The following is a 21,851-nucleotide window of genomic DNA, read 5'->3' on the forward strand; positions in this document are numbered from 1 at the left end:
TGCAATAAATAAATAAAATTTATGTTACTATAAACTATAATGAATGTTCTATTATATTATTAAAAAATTAATCCAAATTTAGTATTATAAACAATCGAAATCCACAACAATATTTTAAACAGCATGATGTCCGAATATTAATAAGAGTCACTGTCCGTAGAAAATGAAAAATGTGTTTCGTATCTTACCGGTATATATTTCGGTATTTTTACAGTTGTGGACATCAAATATCGATAAAATACGTATGAAAATACCGGTATAACCGTCTTATACTGATATTAAAACCAATTTCCCAAATAACGGTTATATTACGATAATATGGGAGGTATAATACTTACCGGTATAATACTTAAACCTCACAATATTTCGGTTTCAGTCTCTGATACAGACTCTAGATTTGTACACATACGAGAGGAGAAGAAATGATAGATTCTCAAGATTTCTCCAGCGAATTTCAAATTTGACTTTCCTCATTTCCTCTTTTTATTTTTGTTATTATTACGCGAGAAAAAAAGAAATCATTAACACGAATTATTCAAGAAAGATTTCATTCAGTATAAATAATTATTAAATATTAAACTGTGACTTTAATCTAAATTATTGATTTTTCTTAGTTTTGTTTATTTTTCAATATTAAAGAACGAGACACAATAGTATAGATAGAACAACAGCGATGTTTCTAGTGTTCTTTACTTCTTCCCTTATCGTACTCGATGCAGTTAGACCTTTACCCTTACCGCCTGCATCCTTGCATGATTATTACAGCCGTTTAGAGGAGCGAAAGAAATTTAACCCTGACTAAAAATAACATTAGACCTATATACACTGAAAAGAAAAGAAAAGAGAGAGAGAGAAAAAAAGAGAACCAAGTATATAAAAACCATCCAATTAATTATACCCAAACCTTCCACTTAAATAACCAGGATACAAACAAGCAACCGATAATTTGCCTATCAGAGCCTATTATTTGCTACATTCTAATCACATATTTCCAAATTCAACGTTGATAAACTTTCGAGATTATTTGTATCAATCGCGATTAACCTAATTTAACCTAGAAATTATACACAGACATTCAGCGTAATGTAATACGTAATTTGAAACGTCTTGCGTCGTGCATGAGCGACTTTCAAATCAATTTTCACAAACCAAACGACACTCGAAATCGTAACGCGATGACTGGGGAATCTCGAAGAACAGATCGACCTCTGACAATTATTCGCCGGATAGATTTATCCAAATTTGCCGGATAGATTTATCCAAACTTGCTTCCAAATTGCCTCCCGAATAACGACCGTGGATCGTTTAATAAATTGACCGACAAATCAAACTGTCCGCGAAAAATGCCGTGAGAGTCGATTAAAAATCAACTCCAGGTGATTCCGGCCTGTTCAAACAGCCGTCTGACGTTACAACCCTGTTGGGCCGCCCCTGTCGAAAGGTGGTTGCCAGTTTCAGACTGCAGCAGGCGTGGGACGGCTCGCACGTGAGATCGTTGGCAGTATGCCATTGCAAAGTGACCCACTTTCAACGCGTAGATTGACCCAAGAGTCGCCATTTTTACTGCTGGAGTCACCGAGCAGTTCTTCCAGCTTGGTCGCCGCTATTTTTTCCTCTCTCTCTCTCTCTCTCTCTCTCTCTCTCTCTTTCATCAGGTCGTAGCAAGGAGAACAGATCGTTAACTGACCACGCAATTATGCGCGAACAACTAGTTCCTTTGAAGTTGACGAGCCTTCGAGTTTGCACGTTTTACCTGCCTGCACACAGTTTCACACAGCTGTTTCAAAGCGGAAATTGCAAGCCGGCGTCAACTTCCCTCTTCGACGGTTGCTTTCTTTTTGCTTGTTAGTTAGTTAGCGTCGATAGGACACACAACACCTGTGTGTGATGTTTCACAGGTGGCTCAAATGCGAGGCGTGAGTAAAAAAATCGAGAAATTTTAGAGAAAACCGTAGTTTTGTGTAGTTTTGATTTCCCACAGAAGAGCAATTCAATATATAGCGCTGTCTTTTGTTTAATTCTAGAAACCTAATGAATCTTCACTCTCACTACCAAGCGATTCAAAAAATATTTGAGAAAGAGCTTGTTTAGGTTCGAGGGAAAAATTGCGAATTAAAAGATTGAGAAAGAAGATCAATTACCTCGAATAATCGTCTACAACGCGAAAAAAGGATATCAGTGTATCTTTTGCTTTCTTTGGTAAAGAGATAGGACGCGAGATCGCATTGCGAAAGAATGAAGAGCTTGGTGACAAAGTGTTGGAAGACAATAGTCGCGAACAAAAGGAACGAGAAAAACTTCGTGGTTGATCATCGTCTCAAGCTCTTAAACAGAATTTTAAACAGAGGGAGCGAGACGGTATACCGTGAAACCTGTCCCATTCTACCTCGCCGCAATGGAGACGGTCTTATTTCGCTCAGTGGAATGAATGAATAGCACAAAGCCAGGGAGATCTCGGATAGTTACGGGTCACGTCTTCCAGTATCGGTAACGAAGGAAGTCGGCCGCACGAAAATTCGACCTGGCCGAGGAATTATGCAGGAAACTTCCTGCTTTTATTCCCAAAGTGCCGGAATCCTATTCTGAACGTAATCCTCGTTGAAGAAAGGAGTTTAACGAATGTGGAGTTTCATCGAAGTTCAATATAAGAAAGTATAATCCTTCGTTTACGCAAATATACACTAGTTTTTTCTTTTTTTCATAGAAAAGTTTAAACGAGTTCTCCTTTGCAAAACGAATCCATCCAATTTCAATCCTTTGGTCATTTATGATCGATTTGAAGAATTTAATAAAATGCTGTATGTATGTGTGAATAAAAGAAGTTAACATGAATATTTACTGGGAAAAGAAATAAGGTACATGTCACAGTATGAAGTTCAATGAGCGATAACTGATTCTAAGTGAAAAAGCTATCCTCAAGCATAAGCTTTGCTAAAGTACATCTTTAGAAATGCAACGGTGATATTCAAGACTGTTGCCTTGATTCTGAAATCTATTTATCTTGTATATGATATTTCATATGTTCATAGACAGATAAAACTGAAGTTTAATATTTTAAAATTCTATCATGTTGAATATGGAAATCAAATAATGAAATAATTCTATAGTATCATCAAACACGTGATAAAATTAAATATTATTCAACATAACATACAACGAGTTTAATGTTGTAACAAGTATAAATATTTAAATAAAATCATTATGTGAGTGAAAGCATATATGCGTTAATTAAACGATGCTAACAGTGATGTAGATATGAATAAAGATACGAATGATGACAATAAAAATTTTGCGCGACTAATATAATACATCTTAACACCATGATTTTCGATAATGGACTAATTCCCCGCGCAACAGGTTCGCGTCGGGAACTAATTTAGTGGCGTCGGGACCCGACCGTGCACGAATAGGATTCGGTGAAAAAACAGTGTCCTTCGAAAATGTTTTTAAGAACGAACATATCACATATCATGTACATTTAAAATTTCATTCCATTAAATCTATCATTTCGTTTGGTTATACCAGATCAAAATTTTACAAAATGCAATTTTATAAAAATTTTCTTACATACGTGAAAATTCTCTGTGACAGATACTCAAATATACCAAGTGACTGAATACAAGGTGTCCCAAAAGCCACTATCTATTTCGAAGATAGGTCTTCCTTTTTGAAAATAGTTTATAGGCATAATGATCACAGATGCCAATATATCTATGTAAACGAAGTTATTTTGACTTCATATTTTGGACCATGGAAGAACGAGTGTTTGCAGACATGAAAGATCAAAGGTATAAAGTGTATTGAAATTAGAGAGAATTTTGAAAGGAAGTTTCATTCTATTTAATATCATTGAAATCTAAGGCTTTGACGGCGTATTAGTGCTGAATAAAACTATTTTGTTGTCTTAACCTGTACTTCCATTAGTGTTCGAGATAGATAGTAACTTTTGGGATACCCTGTATGTATATGACACGATTAATAATTTTTTTATCTGTACTCACTGTGCTAAATCCTAGATGCTAAATCCGAAAACAAGTGGTGGTTATAATCTTCAGCTAACAATTTCTGAGTGAAGCATCTTCTTCCTGCACTTCCCGCCGAAAACTGACACTTTACGTACATCTCAATGCTCTATATCGAACACGAAACATATCGATTACGTTTGAGAATCGCATATTTTATAATTACCTTACTTCACCGTCTCGTTGGCGCTGTGATCTTTACTTAAGATCGTTGTCTTAACCTGTACTTCCATTAGTGTTCAAGATAGATAGTAACTTTTGGGACACCCTGTGTGTATATGACACGATTAATAATTCTTTTAATCATTACTCACCGTGCTAAATCCTAAATGTTAAACGAAAACAAGTGGTGATTATAGTCTTCATCTAACAATTGTTGAGTGATACACCTTCTTCCTGCACTTCCCGCTAAAAACTGACACTACGTGCATCTCAATGCTCTATATCGAAACATATCGATTACGTTTGAGAATCGCACATTTTATAATTACCTTACTTCACCGTCTCGTTGGCGCTGTGATCTTTACTTAAGATCGTTGTCTGTGCATATTTCATTGTCTAATTTAGAACAAAAAAAGTAAAAGATTCCTTTCTCCACTCATCCATTCAAGTGTAACTTCGACAAAGTGTAACTTTGATATGGCAAACATGTACGTTGGTTTAGTGAATTTGACAGTGCATGATGAAATAATGTTTCTCTGTATCCAAGTGATCTCACTCTTCCGTTACATTTAACAAGATTTTGCTGTTACAGATACTAGTAGAGTATACAATAAGAAACTGTTTAAAATAATAACAATTATAGCTATTGGCTATTGTCTTTGACGATTGAGTTGAATATATGCACAGACGAGGTGTATACATCATATATATACGATATATATATATAATTCGTATGCAAATCGCAGAGGGCGTGTGAAACAGCTTGATTTTTTCGAGGTCGGTATTTCAGAACGTAAAATACGAAATTTCATAGCTCATGTCCAAAGCTGTGAATATATGTATATACGAAGTTATAAGTATACGTATTCTATATATATAATTCTCCTTCTATGTCCATAACTCTCGTGGTAACTGGTGTCTGTTTTTATTACAGTGATCGTTTATTGATGAGAACATATTGTACGTAATGGACGATTCCACCAGATTTGAAATAATGAAGACAGATTTGAGTGTGAAAGCTGCATGGTGGACAGCGAGGTTCACATTAACGCTAACGAGTATTAATTACGAGTCACAGTGGCATAATATCGCAGCAAGGGGGTTATTGTTTAGCATTGAGGCCGGCGCCGTCGCGGCGTCCTGACGATATCACGAAAGCACTTTGCACGCACCTTTCTCGCTGTTTGAGATATCTACGGGATACTGATAGTGTCGTGACCACTACGTTCCCTCGTTTCGTATGCAGGCTTTACATGTTCTTGCCTCTACATCATCCTACATGTCCATTTGTACACGTACTCGCACCATTTCCTATCTCTCGTTCTTTCGCCTGAGTACACTTAAGAGAGGAATGCTTCCTGATCGATTGTTCCGCGCAAATCTTTATTAAATTGAAAAGCGTCGACCGTGCTATCTCGAATGATCCTGACGCGCGAAATAACCCATTTAAGCGGAATTGGAACGGAAATGTGTACATGCGGATGTCACGATGATTCCAGTAGATCGTTAAGCTTTTATTTCATTTCAAGCAGCTTTTATTACCAATTTAGGGCTGCAGCGAAATGAAAATGAAATAATAGTGAAGGAAATGCTAAAAAATTTAAATCTCGTAAGAAAGGAATCTTTGATTTGAGTATCAAGAAATTTAAGATTAAAAAATTTGATTTAATTGATAGTTTTAATAATTTTTAGTAAAGGAAGAAATTTTGTTAATAGTAGCCTCAAAGAACGCTGCGTTATAACAAATTTTCACATCATCAGCGAGGATGTTTTTTCTAAGCAGCACGTATCACGGAGTCGAACAATTTTTCTGCCCAGGTATGCTTGTTCACTTTTGCGCGGTTCTACAATATACATAGCTACTCTCTAAAGGAAAGGAATTCTAAATCGCAACGAAATCCTCTTTTTACGACCACGTGTGTCACGCCAAATGGTAAAAATATGGCCTTTGAGGAAGTTCTTTCTCGATAAAAGAAACAATCCAAAAAAGCATCTGCGTAGTTATTTATTTCACAAAAGCATTCCTTCTCTTTAATTTTCTTTGTGAAAAGAAAATGGACGATTTGACTTGTTCATTGAGTCCTCGAGTTTTTTTGCTGTGAAATTTCCCAACTTAACTCCCACTGGTAGAAAAATCCTTTATTTCTTTTCACTCCCTCCTTATTAGCTAAAATTGTGACAATAATATACTACAATATATAACCATCTTTTTAGGTAAATGAAACTAAACGAATCATCCAACCAAGTACATATTTTACATGGGAGCTTTAGAATATCAAATTGAGCACGACGAACGACCGCATGTTTTCCTTTTGATCTTCTACTCTTTCCACGACGAAATAAGCTCAGCTTGCTGGAGTAATTTGCCAGTTCCTTAGAACTGTGCAAACGGTTTCGTTGTTTTTACGATCCATTTCATCGTCGTGGATGCATCTTCCTAAATCGTCACCATGACTCGTATTCTAGGTTGCTCAGCCAGGCGAGTTGAATACGATCGTATTCGAGAGAAGTGCCATTATGCGACGACAATACAGTAATCAAGCTTGGTCTCTTTGCCTTGCAAAAAAGGATTGCTTCCTTGACTCTGCCTACGGGCGTCGCCTTCTCCGTCGCGGCGAGCAGCCCTCAAATTCTTTAACGCCTCGACGGTCTGTTGAACCTCGGAGAGCACACTCGAAAAAAGCGTTAATTGCACAGATAAGAAGCCAAGTACGCTAATTGTCACATCCTTCAGATTTTTCTACGCTTTTTTCTTTTTTTATTTTTAATTTTAATTGACTGAATTTAAAAACACGACGCGAGACTATGTTGACGAAGTAAGTTATTTTATTTTGAAATATTAGTAGAGTAGCTTAGCTGATTTAGTTTGGGAAGTGAAACTTACTATAGTTTCGTACTATTTGAAATTTCAGTATATTATAAGTTGATCAATTGATCAAATTTAATTGCCTCGAAACGCAAGTACACATTTGGATTGTAAATTTGCTGTAATCGTGTACATCGTTATAACACTGATATACCGTGATTTTTAATTTCGTTGGTTTTAAATTGTTAACGTGCAAATTTTCACTTTTTAATTGAAGAAATTAAAGGAAATCACTTTTTAATAAAAGAAAAGAGATTAAAGAAATTTCTTTGTTTCTGATTTTGTATCAATGCATTTATAAGTAAGATAACAGGTAACTCGTGATTTCTAGAATTCTATATTTTACATCCACTGTGCGAATTTCTATTTATCAAATAATTTATCAAATTGCACGTTTGTCGCATTCACAAAAGAGGAGGGATATGTATTACGCTGTTGTATCAGCATTTAATTTATAATTACTGAAACGCAAGAAGCGTATCTTCATTTAATTAAAATCATGGCTACACTCAGATTAATATTGCGTGGGAGGGATGAACTCGTTGTGCAACCGCGAACCACGGAAACTGCGTGTAAAATGCATAACTAGCATATATAGCTATGTAAGCCAAAAACGTTCTTCAAATTCCTCTCATGTTTTAAACATTTCATAAAACATTTAATCTTTGAAAAAGATATTGTCGATGCAGTGTTATAAATTTTAATTTCTATGAAATGCGTAATAGCGGTAACTTTTAACTTTAATGAAATAGCACCATTTCCAACGTATCTGGGAAATAGTATACAGAGAGGGAACGTTGTTTAAAATACACGGATGAGCTCCTCTTGTGCGTATTTGTGCGCAAATTAATAGATTGTCACTCAGGTAGTTACAGCGAAATTAACTTCACAGCCGGCTGCAGGTATTAACAAATGGAATCGTAAAATGTAAATACACGCGGCACCTGCGGCACAATCACGAAAACCAGACCGAACCGCTTCGTCATGCGGATAGCCGATAGGAGGTTGGAAACACAACGGATGATATATTTGCTTAGAGCGTAGGGTGTTGAATTACGGTTCGCTTGCGGGATCTATATCCTGTCGTTGGGTTCGAAAGCGATTTATCGATGAAAATTCAATATCTGATTGCTGTCGTCTTGGTTAAATAATTCATACGTAGAAATTTTGTGACTAAGCGCAGCTTGTATTCGATCGATTTCGACTTTTAAATCCTCTCCCTTGTGAATTTTGTTTATTCGACTAGAAAATTTCTCCCTAAATCTTAACTTCGTGACTTGCAATAAGAGGAAGTTTTTCTTGCCACAGTTAAAATGTAAAATGTAAAAGCTTAACTAATGAATCTTTAACGCTAATGGATCTCGTATTCATTTTTTTCTTTTTTTTTACAGATTTAACTGACAGAGGAACAAAAAAATTCGGCGACGACTGCGTGGAAGATCGTGAATGCGGTTTCAGTGGTTCTTACTGCGAACCAAAGAAGAGCAAATGCACGTGCAGGGAGGAATTCGAGGCGACGAATCATATCGACAAATGTGGACACCGTAAGTTAGTATATTTTCAAGTGTGTCGGAAAAGCGCATCCAGAAATTTTGTAAGTGTCCCATCTCCGTTCAACGATGTTGCGATAATGTTAATCCCAAATTGAAATCGTTGAATCGTACGTGATCCACAATAATATGAAGTTACTTTTTTTGCAAATTTAACTCTAGATATTGCGTTCTTTTCGAGTTAATTATACTGTTCTAACACGTATGTATATAAACATTGTTATAATCACATATGGGTCAACAGTATCAAGAAATTACAATTAAAACAATTAAAAAATACAGAATGAACAATAATGACAATGACAAGAATATCCACGATGAAGATGACTTGTAAAACACAGGAGGAAAACAAGAAGTTTTTCCAGTCGAATCACGTTCAGTGAGGCGAACTTTTATTAAGACCGAGTTTTACCGATTGGAATGGTACGAATGTCCGGGGATGGTTGCTTATGGCCTTCTCTCGTAGAATTCAAACAAGACCGCGCTTTTATTGGTCTCGGGTGTTAGAAGCATCGCGAGAAATTGAAAGCAGGAACGGCGAATTCAGTGGCCCAGATTACGTCGCTTCGGTTTGCCCGTTTTTAATTGAATTCCTTTGCAAACGTTGCACTGGCAACTATCGTTCTAATTGCGCTTCATATATATGACGAAATAAAATAAAATAAAATTAATGAAGACGTCGCGTTGTAATTAATATATAAATTACAATCAATCGATTGATATTTTCCTTTTCTTTCTATTCCCTTAGTTCTGGATTCTCGGCATATAATAACATTTCCAGATCAATCACAAGCTTCACAAAATTCTGCAACCTCTGTTATCGAAGATGCTTACAATCAGATCAAGTCGAATCGATTTCACATTTCCTCCCAGCAAATGTCCATGACACTTAGAGAAGACCAATTTGTTATCAGTCTGAACTTGAAGTTCAACTGGAACGATGCAAGAGTTCGCCAGTGATCCGAAAAAGAAGAGCAAACGAAAACATACTACTTCGGTCAGGAATAAAGCACGATGGCTGTTAATCCACTCTCCTAATTGCGAGCCTGTGGCCGGTATATCGAGGGCAGTGCGGCGGATAATCAGTCGATTAGATTCGCCACATTAACCTCCGGATCTACACTATCCTCCACAAATATGCTAACAAGCAAACAAGTCCTTCTTATAACCGTGAACGATCGCTATTGATTTCCGAACCGCATTTCAATGTAATCGAACTTGAACACACAAATCGGATAATGGTGATTTTATAAAGTGACCGCATGATGATGGACAGCTGCTTAGAAACAATAGTAGGGCATCAGGTCATCGTACGATCGACTGACACGTTGATAACGTCTCACGGACAATAGTCGAAATACGTCACGTTTATAGTCTGTCTATGAACTAGAGTTGAAAGAGAAAAAGTGATCGACTTTATTCGCGCTAATTCGCAAGTTTATATCGTTTAATATGTATCTATAGATGTGAAAGGAAAGTAGGATAAAGCAATCTGGCTTCAAGTTTCAAGGGGCTGAATCGAAGTCTGACTGGGAATCCAAGGCAGATTGAACGATAATTACTTTAACAAACTTTCTTCTTTTAGTATAAAATAAGAATAATAACGAAAAGAATACTAATGTGTTAAAATATTTGTAGAAACAGGTAAAAGTTAGTTATACAAATTTCGATTTACGGAAGTTTTGGCTTTTAATATAATAACTTATATATTATAAAGAACCGTGAGAGGTTGAAATACTTCTTCGACTCCGAAGTTAGCAAAATGGCTTGTCATACCATTCAGCGTAAATACGTTTCTGAGTATTACCAGCACTGACATATCGACAGGTCAACTATCGAAAGATCAACCACCACCAGCCACTCATTTTTTATACATATATTTGCTTTGTTCCCATTTCAATTTTGCATACCAATGGCTTGATAAAAGAATGATACAATTCAATTCCCAAAATTAAAAATTCTTTAAATATGTCACTTTTCTGATACGGAATAAGCACCAAAAAAAAAAAAAACACAAAAGAGACGTAAAAATAACTTCTATAGCGGCATTTGAAAGAGGAACGTTACGTATTTTAAGAGTAATATTTCATAAAATATTCGTACACTTGCCTCGCTTCCTCGTTGAGAAACGAGGGACGAGCCTGTTGTTAATGGTTTTTGTTTTTAGCGGTGAACGTGAACGAGTCGTGCTTCTTCCACGAACAATGCGAGGCGAGGGTGAGCCAAACGGAGTGCAGGGACGGTCGTTGCATTTGCATCTTCGAGAAGATTCCGGTTACCCAGCCTGATGGCGCGATTGTGTGCGTCGGTAAGAGCAGAAACATAGAGAGGAACAGCAACGGGAGGGTGGCCCGCGAGTTTCCGCGTACTTTTTAATGAGATTCTACTCGCGACAACTACCCGTCCCGAGTTAATGGAATTCCTGGTTTAAAATCCAGCAGAGTTCATTAATTCGTCAGCTGTTTTCAGCGCGATCAATTAACAGGTCGCGGGGAAATTTTATCACGGCACGGGATACAAGCTTCCGCCGCTAGAAATTAAAAAAGCGTTGTCACTTCAATATTTTTCACGCTTTTATCTTCGCTGTTGACGCGTTGTAAATTAAATTGGACGCTTAATTGAAAAAAAGAGAAGGAAAAAGAGTCGCGGTCCAGGAGGTCATAAAACATTCGCTGCTGACTTAAATATGGCGAACTCCTAAATATGGTGTCTTTCGCACGATCATATAAACTATAATTAGTAAATTGAGGAAAGTTATCGACTTTTTCTTTTGTAATTTTACCGGTTCACTGTGAATAGAGTTTTATTTGTAAAAAGCGACTAAAGTAACTGAAAGAAGATATCTGTCTTTATAGAAATAAAGGTATTTTCAGGTGAATATTGAAGTAGTTTGTAGTTGGTTACGTACAACGTAAGTTTTGATCATTCACTGGAACGAAAGATGTACAAAGAATATCTAACTTTAACTTGTGAAAAGACACGTCCCAGTTAACTATACTAACTTTATATGAACCGTGAAAGAAAGAATTGAGAGATTGTTCGATTTCCTCGTAACTCTTTTTCTCTGTTTTTCTTTTTTTTTTTCTCTTCGAGGTTGTCCAAGTTTCATTGAAATAAAACGTTGAATTACTCTCGTTGAGGATATAATGAAAACGTTATTTGAAAACAGATGGAACGGAACGATATGAAAAGGAGAGAAATTGTTATGGAAAGGTTTTATTAAACGAATGAAATACCTTTCTTTTCAGCCGAGCAGAAAGAAGAACCCAATCTCCAATATATCGATCCTACGATGATCGGTGTTCTCGTTGGTATGGCCCTCATGTTCATCATCATCTGCGTCGTCCTTAGGCTTTTCAGCAAGTAAGCCATCTATTTGCATATCTTGTGCACGGTGACTCTCGTCTTTACCAATTCTCGTAACGAGACTTTACGACCTACTTCAACCTCGCAGTCGTGCCTGAAAATGGATCCACCATGTCGCATGCTTAATGCAGAGTTAATGCTTCTTTTTTTTTTATTCGAGTGATAAATAGACTGCGAAATCAAGATCTTTCACATTTGCAGTTTATATATAAACTTTCTTTACATCTTTTTTTTTTTTCTTCAATTTTAAACGATGTTTCTTCTAATCCGTTTAACGGATTATAAATGTAATCGATCATTCCTGTTCTCCAATTTCTATTGTTTGCAGGGCTCGCTGGCGTGAGAACCGCACCATCTTCAATACGCCGAACGCCCGTCTGATGAACGTGTCGTTACTGAGGGAGAACAAGCTGCTGCACCCGCAGGAGAGACGCGGTTCAAGGGCAAGCGTACGGGTCCCTTCGAGGCAACCCTCAATGGCCTCCTTACGCGCCCACTCGCCGAACGCCTCGCAAGGTGCGAAACACTCTCAGCACTCACAGCACAGAGTGAGCCGTACGGGTTTTTATTCATTCACTTACTAAGCAAGCAACTTGTTATACAGTGTCCCGTTGAAACGAAGCGAGCGACTCTTTTGCGCGCCAGTTTTATATCGGGTGTTCGATGGAAATCGAGACGCCTCGACGCTCGTGCAGCCTAATCCTCCCATCCCTCTCCTCCATCCCCAGTTTTAGAGAGAATATAAGATAAACCGGGAATAATACCCGCACGAGACGAAGAGCCAGCCGTTTTCTTTACCGTTTCCTCGTTGCTCTACGTTACGTTCTATTTTTATTTCTCTGTTTTCACTCTCGTTCAATTGCTCGATGATAGTTTTAGACGTAACGGGTTATTGCAGGTTAAAAGACACCGCGTTTGCTGTGTTGTCGAACGACCGTGCTTTAAAAGACGGTCTTGTCTGTGACTATAGTCGGTGGTGCTTCATGCTTTCGCAGAGGTACCGTGTGTGTTGCGTGAAATATTCAAGGTAAACATCTATATGTTCGTGAAATACACGTGTAGAGCCAGTTGTTTAGCAAGCATCTCATACTCACGAGCGGAACTTTCAGTTTTTAAAAAATGCAACGACCACGTCAGGTGGTATGTAGAGTCTAGAGACGATCATTGTTTTCCTATTTGTTTTTAAATATTCACGATTTCGCGACTACGTCTCCTCTTTTCTTTTGTTTTTCCTTCCCCCCTTCTTTTTCGTTTTTTATTATATATTTTCCTGTTTCTTTTTTCAGTTCATTCAGCCAGGAACAAAAAGAACGGTAATCATTTTGATTCTGGACAGGTTCTTGTTTCCAAATTATCTCACAGGTTGTTGTTTCCAAATTATTCACGATTTTATGTAATTCGTAGCTAAATCCAATTTACTGAGAGAAGGGGTAGAATGTTCCTCGAGCTAATCAGTTAGCGCTAAAAATAGCTATCTTCCAGTATATCGATTTCCGTAGAACATCCCATATATGTATAATATAGATACGAGTATTATAAAGTAGGTGACTACCTACTCTGTTGCCTATTCTATTCTTTACTTTAGAATCCTTCTATCAAGCTCAGTATCCTTCAGATATTCTCGCATGCACAATTGCCTGCCAAGAGGGTAGATATTTGTTGGTTTATTTTCTATTCGAGGGTGCATCGAGATCGATGTTTCTTACTATTTCGGATGCATCGTTTTTCAACAAGCTACACGCAGTTACTCCCAAAAAAATTTCCCATCGTCTACAAGTGTTGTGGCAGAAATACGAAAATCGTATATTTTTTTACGTTCAACGCATTTCAGTATACTTTCCGATTTCATGAAATCATGGGACAGTTGTTAAGTGAATTGCATCAAAACTCGTAAGTGAACTCGAAGGTGAACGAATAAAGCGTGTTTGGATGACCCTTTGGCTGGCTAATTGCACTCTTTTTTGAAATTCGTGATAATTACTAATATTGCTAATATTTATGTCATCGATTGTTAATTGGTCAAGCATTGTTATTGGCGTGCACAATTTTCTGTTTCAGCTCTATGTTTAAAAATTCGACACGTAAAGTAATGCAAGTAGATATCACAGTAGAGATTAACAAGTGATTGTAAACGCAAAGTCAAGGGGTTAAGCTGTTTGAAAAATCGTCGAAGAGCCATTAAAAAAAAAAAAAAAAAAAAAAAAAACGATATAACGAGACCGATTTTTAAACGCCGCGACAGAACGATGCATCTTAACTCGCCATAATCATGTTCCTCTGTTTTAATGGATTTGACTCTCTTTGCAGTCGACCATCTATAGCAGTAGTCTGTTTAATGATCCCGTCTGTGACCGTTGTTCTTGATTATCATATACTGTGGACCTATGAGGTGCTCTATTGTAAAAAACTTTTCAAATTGACGCGTCCTTCGAAGAGGGTAAGTTTCGTACTCTTACGAATTCTTTCATTACATATTTCTTCTTATAAGTTTTTACGATGTTATCGTATGCTAGCGTATGTATATATACACGTGCACGTGTATGTATACATATCATATTATATACATTATGTCTACGTATATTATGTGTGTATATTTTGTATATAGCCCTATATTATGGTTACTTACCCTCTTTCGGATACGTCAGAACTTCGAGCCTAGAAGTGTGTGAGTTCTATCAGATGCAAAATAGACCCGAGTCTCCTCTATCTAGCGTTCTCGAGGATCACGACTATAGTCGCTTGCTACAGTAAAAAAAAAAAAAAAAAAAAAAAAAAAAAAAAGAAAAGAAGTCGTTGCTTGCGTATGATGATGATAATTCTGTCGTAGAGATCGTGATTCTAAAAGCCAGTATATTCATAGTCTAATCGATCATTTACTTACTGGCGTATCAAAGTAACGATGGAAAAAAATTCAATAAATTTGTAGATCAAATTGGGAGGGAATAAGAAAACATCCGGAACATTGCCTTTCTATTTGCTTCGAGCAAATTTATGTGGAAAGTAATTGCGATTAAAGAAATCGAGAAGTGATCATTCCGCGAAGAGAGAAGAAATTTTTTATTTCCTCCGCGTAGTGTAGCCTAATTACATACATAGCAAATAGTGCGATACACGAGTTACGACGACGACAAATTAATAAAATAGTATACGCGTGGCATTTCCATTATCGCACGGAGTTCTGAAGTAGTTTCACAAGAGATCGGCTCGCATTCGAGGAATGCATCCCGGTCATACGGTAAGATAGATCGTCAATCGATTTCACCTGAACGGCCGATGAAAACCTCGACGTAATCGACCATTTTTTTTTCTCTTTTTCTTTTTTCTTTTTTTTTTCTTTTTTTTTTTTGCCACGAGCAAACGAAGATTTGCTGCCGTTTTCCTCGCTGAAGATTCATTCACGGTGAAATCGATCGAGTCAAGTTTCACTTCAAACACCTTTTCGAGTTCTCGAGCACTTGTAGAGTTAGACAATTGCATGCACCGCTCACACAGTGGCGATTACAAGTGAAAATATTAATTGCAAAGCAGCGCTTCGAAATTTTTAACAAAAGTTTCAATTAAATTCAGCAACTATCGAGTCACGCGGCATTATAAAGTCGATTTATGATCTACAGATAAATAATTCACCAGGTCGTGAATAAAATTGTGAATATGAAGTTTCCATAACAGAAAAAATGGTAAATATCCTTTGATTTTCGTTCGACGGAAGGAACTTGTCGAGTTTCTTCTGAGGAAGATATTTCACACGATCGCCATTGTACATACGTGACTGTGTTCATCTCTTTCACTAAATCGCGACGAAGGATCCGCTCCGATCGAACTATATTATATTACATACAACTCCCTCGGCGCGGTTCTTCATGCTTTCAACTTTATTCCAGCTTTTCATGTCATGTCAGAGGCATGCGGTCGCGACAAAGCACGCGATACTTTAGCAAGAAAATCTCTGTCGCCAGGGTCACGAACAGGATCACGACGCGGAAGCCGCGGCAGCAGTGGAAACGCGTCGGCTGTCTCGACGAAATCGAACAAATCCCCGCCGAATCAGCCGAGCAACATGACGGAAACCGTATTGGAGAACGTCACCGTGGAAATTCTCGAGGCCAAGGCGTAGACCCCTTGGAGAACGGAAGCAACAGCGCTCACGATCATCGTTGCCATTTGTCATTTTCCTACCAACGACGATCGCGAGGGATCGCCCTACAGCGAAGCGACTTGAGCAATCTCTCTTTCAGAACGTACAAATTTACTTCACTCGCATTTTCTATTTTCTATTTTCTATTTCCTATTTCTTTTTTTTTTTTTTTTTTTTTTGTTTCCAAATTTTTTTTTTTTTTTTTTTTTTTGTTTCCACGCGAAAAAACTTGCTCGTTTGCGTTTTACGTCTGTTGGCTTCGGCACGACATTCAGGAATCGATTAACGTGCATTTGCGTAGTAGCCGTTTGTTCCTACATGAATCAAAGTTCAACGAGGATAATCAAAGACGCGCAATTTGAGAAATTACCGATCGATTGCGAGATAATCGTCGTTTAATTTTTGATTGCAAATCGCCGATTTCGACGAACAGTTAGAGAAATTTCACGGTATCGTTGGAAATGTTTCGAGTTCGATGTTCAAAGTGTTTTGCACGAAGAAATGAAGAGATGATCCTACGGCCGTGAAATCGCCGTCGGATCTTGTCAGAAACCTTACCGTAGATTACTCGAAAAAAAAATATAAATTCTTATAGACCGTTTAGATTTTTGTTGCGTTTGAAAAAAAGAAAGACAAGGAAATTGGAAACATATACAAATTCTTTTCAACGAGCAAAAAGAGGGAAACTTGGCCTCGCGAGTCGCCGATTCGCGAGACGAAGGTTCCTCGTTTACGGTCTGTTCGTTTGCTATTGACTCGCGTTACAGACGGGCCAATGAAATCTGAAGGCGAAACATGGCACGAGACGTGTCATCGCGCGTCATTTGTCCGTGAAATACGAAGCTTCACATCGACTCGCCATGTTTCTTTTCCTTCGATGTTTGGACCAAACGACAACGTACGTTTCGCCACTCACGCAAAAATGATTCATCGCTTTCAAGCTAATCAATCTCTAGACGATAGAAACGAATTCGTATTTTATAAACGACACTATCAAATCAGTAATACTAGACGATCTTTCTAACAAATGTTGTGAGTGCAAACAATCGTTTCAGACGAACGCCAAAAAAAAAAAGAGAAAAAAAAAAGAAAAAAAAAACGGCGATCCGTCAACAATCAGTTAGAACCGATCCAGATCGGTTCCGTCTGCGAGATATATATATAATCGCGTTCTGTCTTTTATCTCTATATCAATTCTATTGTACATTTTTGAATATTACGCCACCGTACGAGATACTCGATTCCTTTAACCTGAAATGTAACCTTTACACGAAACGTATGTACAACCGACTCACTGCTTTATGTTTTACGGATCCAGAACGGACAGTAATCGTTCTCGAGTAATCGAGATCTTGACCAGAGCTAAAAGATAGAACTCTGATGTTGTAGCTGCGCTTTATCGTACTGTAGGTACATATGTCAAATCGTCAGCTGGTCTGATACAAAATCGATATGTTATTATTCGTACGAAGGAATGGAGAAGGTGTCTGCTGCAGGATGACAAGGGGATCGTGCCTGCGAGAGACTTCTTGGCAGATCCTTCCCGTGGGTTACGTATTGTATATGCCAGCACGATATCAGTCGATGAATTACCGATCGTTCATGCCAGAAAAATGATAGGTACTCTTTTTCTGGCTCTTCTTTTCGAGAAGCCAACACGAATGGGACCAGACGAAAAGTGTTTGAACCGACATCGTGTGGGGAGGGGGTCACGCTATGCGTACAATTACATACGTAGCAGCGTAGTGAACCAATCAAGCCGCGTGATAATTAAGCACACTGTCGAGCAGAGCTCTATCTGCTCCGCGACAACCATGTTTAAAGTAAGAATTAATAAGAAATCGTGCACGATCATGTTCGTTACGCGTAACGAGGGAACGAGACACAATATGCGTTACATGTATGCATTTATATATGCATAACGCTACACGATCGTTTCCTGTCGACGCGAGATTCGTAGGCGTTACATTCACGATCGATTGTTCGTCCGAGATTACTCTTATCCCTTATCCACCTTTTCGTCGAACGTTCCTTTAAAACTTTACTTTCTCACGTTTCTGAATTTTTGCGAGCAAGTTTCTTGCTCGAACCGTTCTATAGTCGTCTGCCTTACGAGACAAGCTTTATTCGCTCCTCGAGGAGGAACATTCGTCAAACACGATGATAATGAAAGAGACGTGTGTTCGCGTGTTCAAAAAGATTCTTTCGAAAGAAAGAAAAAAAAAAAAAAAAAAGAAGACAAAGAAGTTGAAAAGATTTACGTTTTTCGCGTGAACTGTTAGAAAATTTATTGCAAGAACAAACGGATTAAAAAAGAATAGAACAGACGAAATATCACCTCGAGATGTACTTCATTTTAGATAGAAACACGACCAAATACAAATTGTACATGAATTTGTACGACTGTATTACCTGACTATTAATTGCACAAGGCCTCATTATCAAAACGTCGATCTACGGTATGCTATATATACATACAAACACACGATATATCAATATAGTTACATACACACACATACACATATACATTGAAATCATCTTTCTCCTTCCCGAGAATCATTGATAGTCTGGTACGATTGTATCTCAGCAATTTAGTGCCTGCGCTCTCGCGTATATAGTATTTACAGCTAAAAAAGAAGATGAAATTAATTAGGTGAATAAATAAATAAATTATATATACATGTATATCTATGTATATATATATATATGTATATATATATACATATTTGTGTATATATGGTATATCTGTTTATATGTATAGATATACTACTATATATAATATATATATACATATGTATATATAAATAACCAGGATAAAAAAAAGATTATATATATATATATATATGATACTAGGCTTGGCACTATTTGCACTATTTGTAGATTAATTTTTTGAATGCCTAGTGACTGTATCCACTCTGTGATCTATGTGCAACGTACAGCTAACAGACATTCTTCTTGCTATCATCATTGTTATATTATTGTTAACCACTGCAATTATTATTATTACTATTATTATTATTCTCAATATTTACGGAAAGATTATTCATAGATATTACATAATATCGTGTAAGCTCGACTCGCTTAGTTATTATCGATCCCGCACCTAAAATGGACTCTGTCTTCTGCACCCATAACGATTTATTTATATAGCATCCGCGCCGTAAAATATCAAGTTAAATAGGTACGTCTTTCTAACGATTAACGCTATCTTTAAAACGATCGTTCAAACGATCAAATCGATAAATGATAACCGTTGCGTGAGATTTGAACGACGATTGAATTAACGAGCACGTGTGATTTTCGTGAAAGATTCAAAGTGGAATATAAAAATTAAAAAAAAAAAACAAAAAAAAGAAACGACGAAAATACGAAAAAAAAAAGAATGTAAAGAGAGACGAATGCAGGTGCGTTTCGTGAATAAGAGAGAGACGAGCAAATGTTTATTAGATAAGAGTTTTTTCAGAGGATAACGAGGAGGGATCGATCTGATCCGTAAACGAAATTCGGGGAAGGTTTCAGTTTTCGGATGGAACGTCCCCTCCATAGTGTTCCGTACTTACTTAAGCAATCGAGACTCGATATATATCGCATTCCTTCGTATCTCAACGAAATGTCCATTGACACGATTTTCAATTTATATAATTCAACTCTGTGGAAAGTAATCGTTCGCTTGTAAGAGCATCGCTAGTGTAATAATTAACGCGGTTTAGAGCAGTTTATCGATTAAGATGCTTTTCTCGAGTCGTTAGTTTCCCTCCACCCTTGCGATAACGAAAAGCCAAAAAAGCAAAGGAAAATTAACGAAGAAGAAACAAGCCGAGTGCCTCGTCTTTATCACTCAAAGACACTCGCTCACTTTGTAAAAGTCTCTCGTATCGTAAGAAACGGTGGAATACACATATTTTGCCATCGTCGCGCTCTCTGATCCAGAGAAACACATTTCCTACGTAGAAGGAGTGAACAATATTTGCTCTACTTCTCGTACAATCGACTCGATAACAATCCAAAATAATGGGACTTGAGGCTAATTAACGTCTCATCCTTCGATTCTCATTAAATTCCTTTATTTCTCTTCCGAAGTATCTAACGGATTAATCGGATCGATGATTCGTCACAATTTGTTTGTCACACGATGGACCGTTATTTCGATTTACTTCAGCAATCTTCCTTTCCTCTGAAAGGTATACCCTTTGGAATTTGTAACAGAGTGTGTTGATAATTTTGTTAAGCAACTGTATAAGAAATCTCGAAGTGGGGACATCGGAAGTTAAGGAAACCAAAAATTGGAATTAATTCAGTACCGTCGATCGTCGAGGCAACAAATCCGTACTTCTTCTAAACATGTGCGATCAACTGTGATCTCGAAACGATTTCAATGAGTAGAATCACCTGGAATGTCAAGCTGTTGTTCTCCAAAGTGTGTCACAGTTTATAGAGACACGGAAGAACGACACGGTAATCCAAATATGGGGAAGTGTTTGGATTACTTGTCGTTCCCGTGGGACCACGTTGCTCCAACGTACATCGATCTCTCCTGTCGAAGCGAGCTCACTGTGACGACACCAATTTGCTTATACGCGTATGTAAGTGAATCATTTTATCAAGTAAATCATCGTACAAAAGTTCAACCAGCGACCACTTTTGATAATCTTTCGTGGATAATTCGATCGACGAGACGCTGTTCTCTCCCGCGTTCGTCGCGTTCAATAAAAACTAACAGGACACCTCCGATAAACCGGAAAGACACAGCATGAAAACACAACAAGAAACCGACAATTCTCGCTGACAACGATGGGACGTCCCGAAATAAAAAAAAAAAAAAAAATTAGATATAATTAGATTAATATCTTTATCAACGCTGAGTTTGAAACAGAGATGTTGATCGGAGATGAAGAGATCGAGATGAAAGATTGTCGATCTGCGAGGAAACTATCTTCGTCAGTGCTTTGTCGAAATACAAATACACGATAATTATAGATATATATATATATATATATATATATATATATATATATATATATATATATATATATATATATATATATATATATATATATACGTCGTCATTAGGAAGCGATCTTTCAGCTACGACTTTTGCGATTTTGTAAAAGTTTCTCGTTACACAGCCTACGTAACCCTTTCGTATCTAGCACAATTTGTCTGATTGTATTATAAACGATCGTTCAATGAGTATCGTTAAGGTCGAATATTTATTTCTTCTGAACACTCTAGCGAATATTACTCTAACGAATTAATGTAATCACCAACATCGCCTGCTTCTTAAGGGACTACGTAGCGTATTCGCACGTTTTGAGCTTTTGTAGAATTATACGTACACTTAAGGATTAAGCTTAAAAGTTTCGTCTGATCGAATTTTGTGCTTAAATTCAATGATCCGTCTTAAATTCAATGTTCGACTATTACGATCGTTGGACGGTTCGCGATGAAGAAACGTTGTGATTCGATTTTAGGGTAAATAACGTAAAAAAGAAAGAAAAAGAAAGATTATTATATATACTCGTCTCGAAATATTTATATATTATAATATATACGACACAATGTATTCGTAAAGTGTAGCTCTTGCTTCTCGATTTAAAAAAAAAAAAAAAAAAAAAAAAAAAAAAAAAAATATGAAGTCGCGTAAGAGTAAGAACTAAGCTCTACGTGATTTTAGTGTTACGTTGTAAAACACTAAGAGATATTTAAAGCGCAGGATTTCTAGACAGTAAATTGGAATCTTACAAAGACGT

At 37.2% G+C, this 21,851-nt stretch overlaps 1 protein-coding gene and 1 long non-coding RNA gene across 8 annotated transcripts in view; both read left to right on the top strand.

The window, feature by feature from the left end:
- The window catches only part of LOC122538066, a 47,257-nt gene extending 26,232 nt beyond the window's left edge, over positions 1–21,025 (top strand). Inside the window, exons 2-8 of one of the 7 annotated variants that reach the window (XR_006308776.1) lie at positions 8,442–8,594; positions 10,768–10,908; positions 11,849–11,963; positions 12,295–12,482; positions 14,274–14,403; positions 14,572–14,631; positions 15,923–15,986. Coding sequence is in view for 4 of the 7 variants with exons in the window: in XM_043671816.1 (XP_043527751.1) it covers positions 8,442–8,594; positions 10,768–10,908; positions 11,849–11,963; positions 12,295–12,521; positions 13,253–13,279; positions 15,923–16,080 (821 nt within the window). In the remaining 3 variants the exon portion in view is untranslated. Of the gene's footprint in view, positions 1–8,441; positions 8,595–10,767; positions 10,909–11,848; positions 11,964–12,294; positions 12,994–13,252; positions 13,280–14,273; positions 14,404–14,571; positions 14,632–15,922 lie in introns of all 7 variants that reach the window. The other 6 variants (XR_006308774.1, XR_006308775.1, XM_043671816.1 and 3 more) reach the window with 6 other exon arrangements.
- On the top strand, positions 4,546–5,422 carry LOC122538071. The gene is made up of 3 exons (XR_006308777.1): positions 4,546–4,697; positions 4,777–5,023; positions 5,119–5,422. It is a non-coding gene; the product is annotated as an uncharacterized LOC122538071 (long non-coding RNA).
- Positions 21,026–21,851: the final 826 nt, after the last annotated feature.

Source organism: Frieseomelitta varia, unplaced genomic scaffold, assembly GCF_011392965.1.
Source record: "Frieseomelitta varia isolate USP_RPSP 00005682 unplaced genomic scaffold, Fvar_1.2 scaffold_956, whole genome shotgun sequence".
Lineage (NCBI taxonomy): Eukaryota > Metazoa > Arthropoda > Insecta > Hymenoptera > Apidae > Frieseomelitta > Frieseomelitta varia.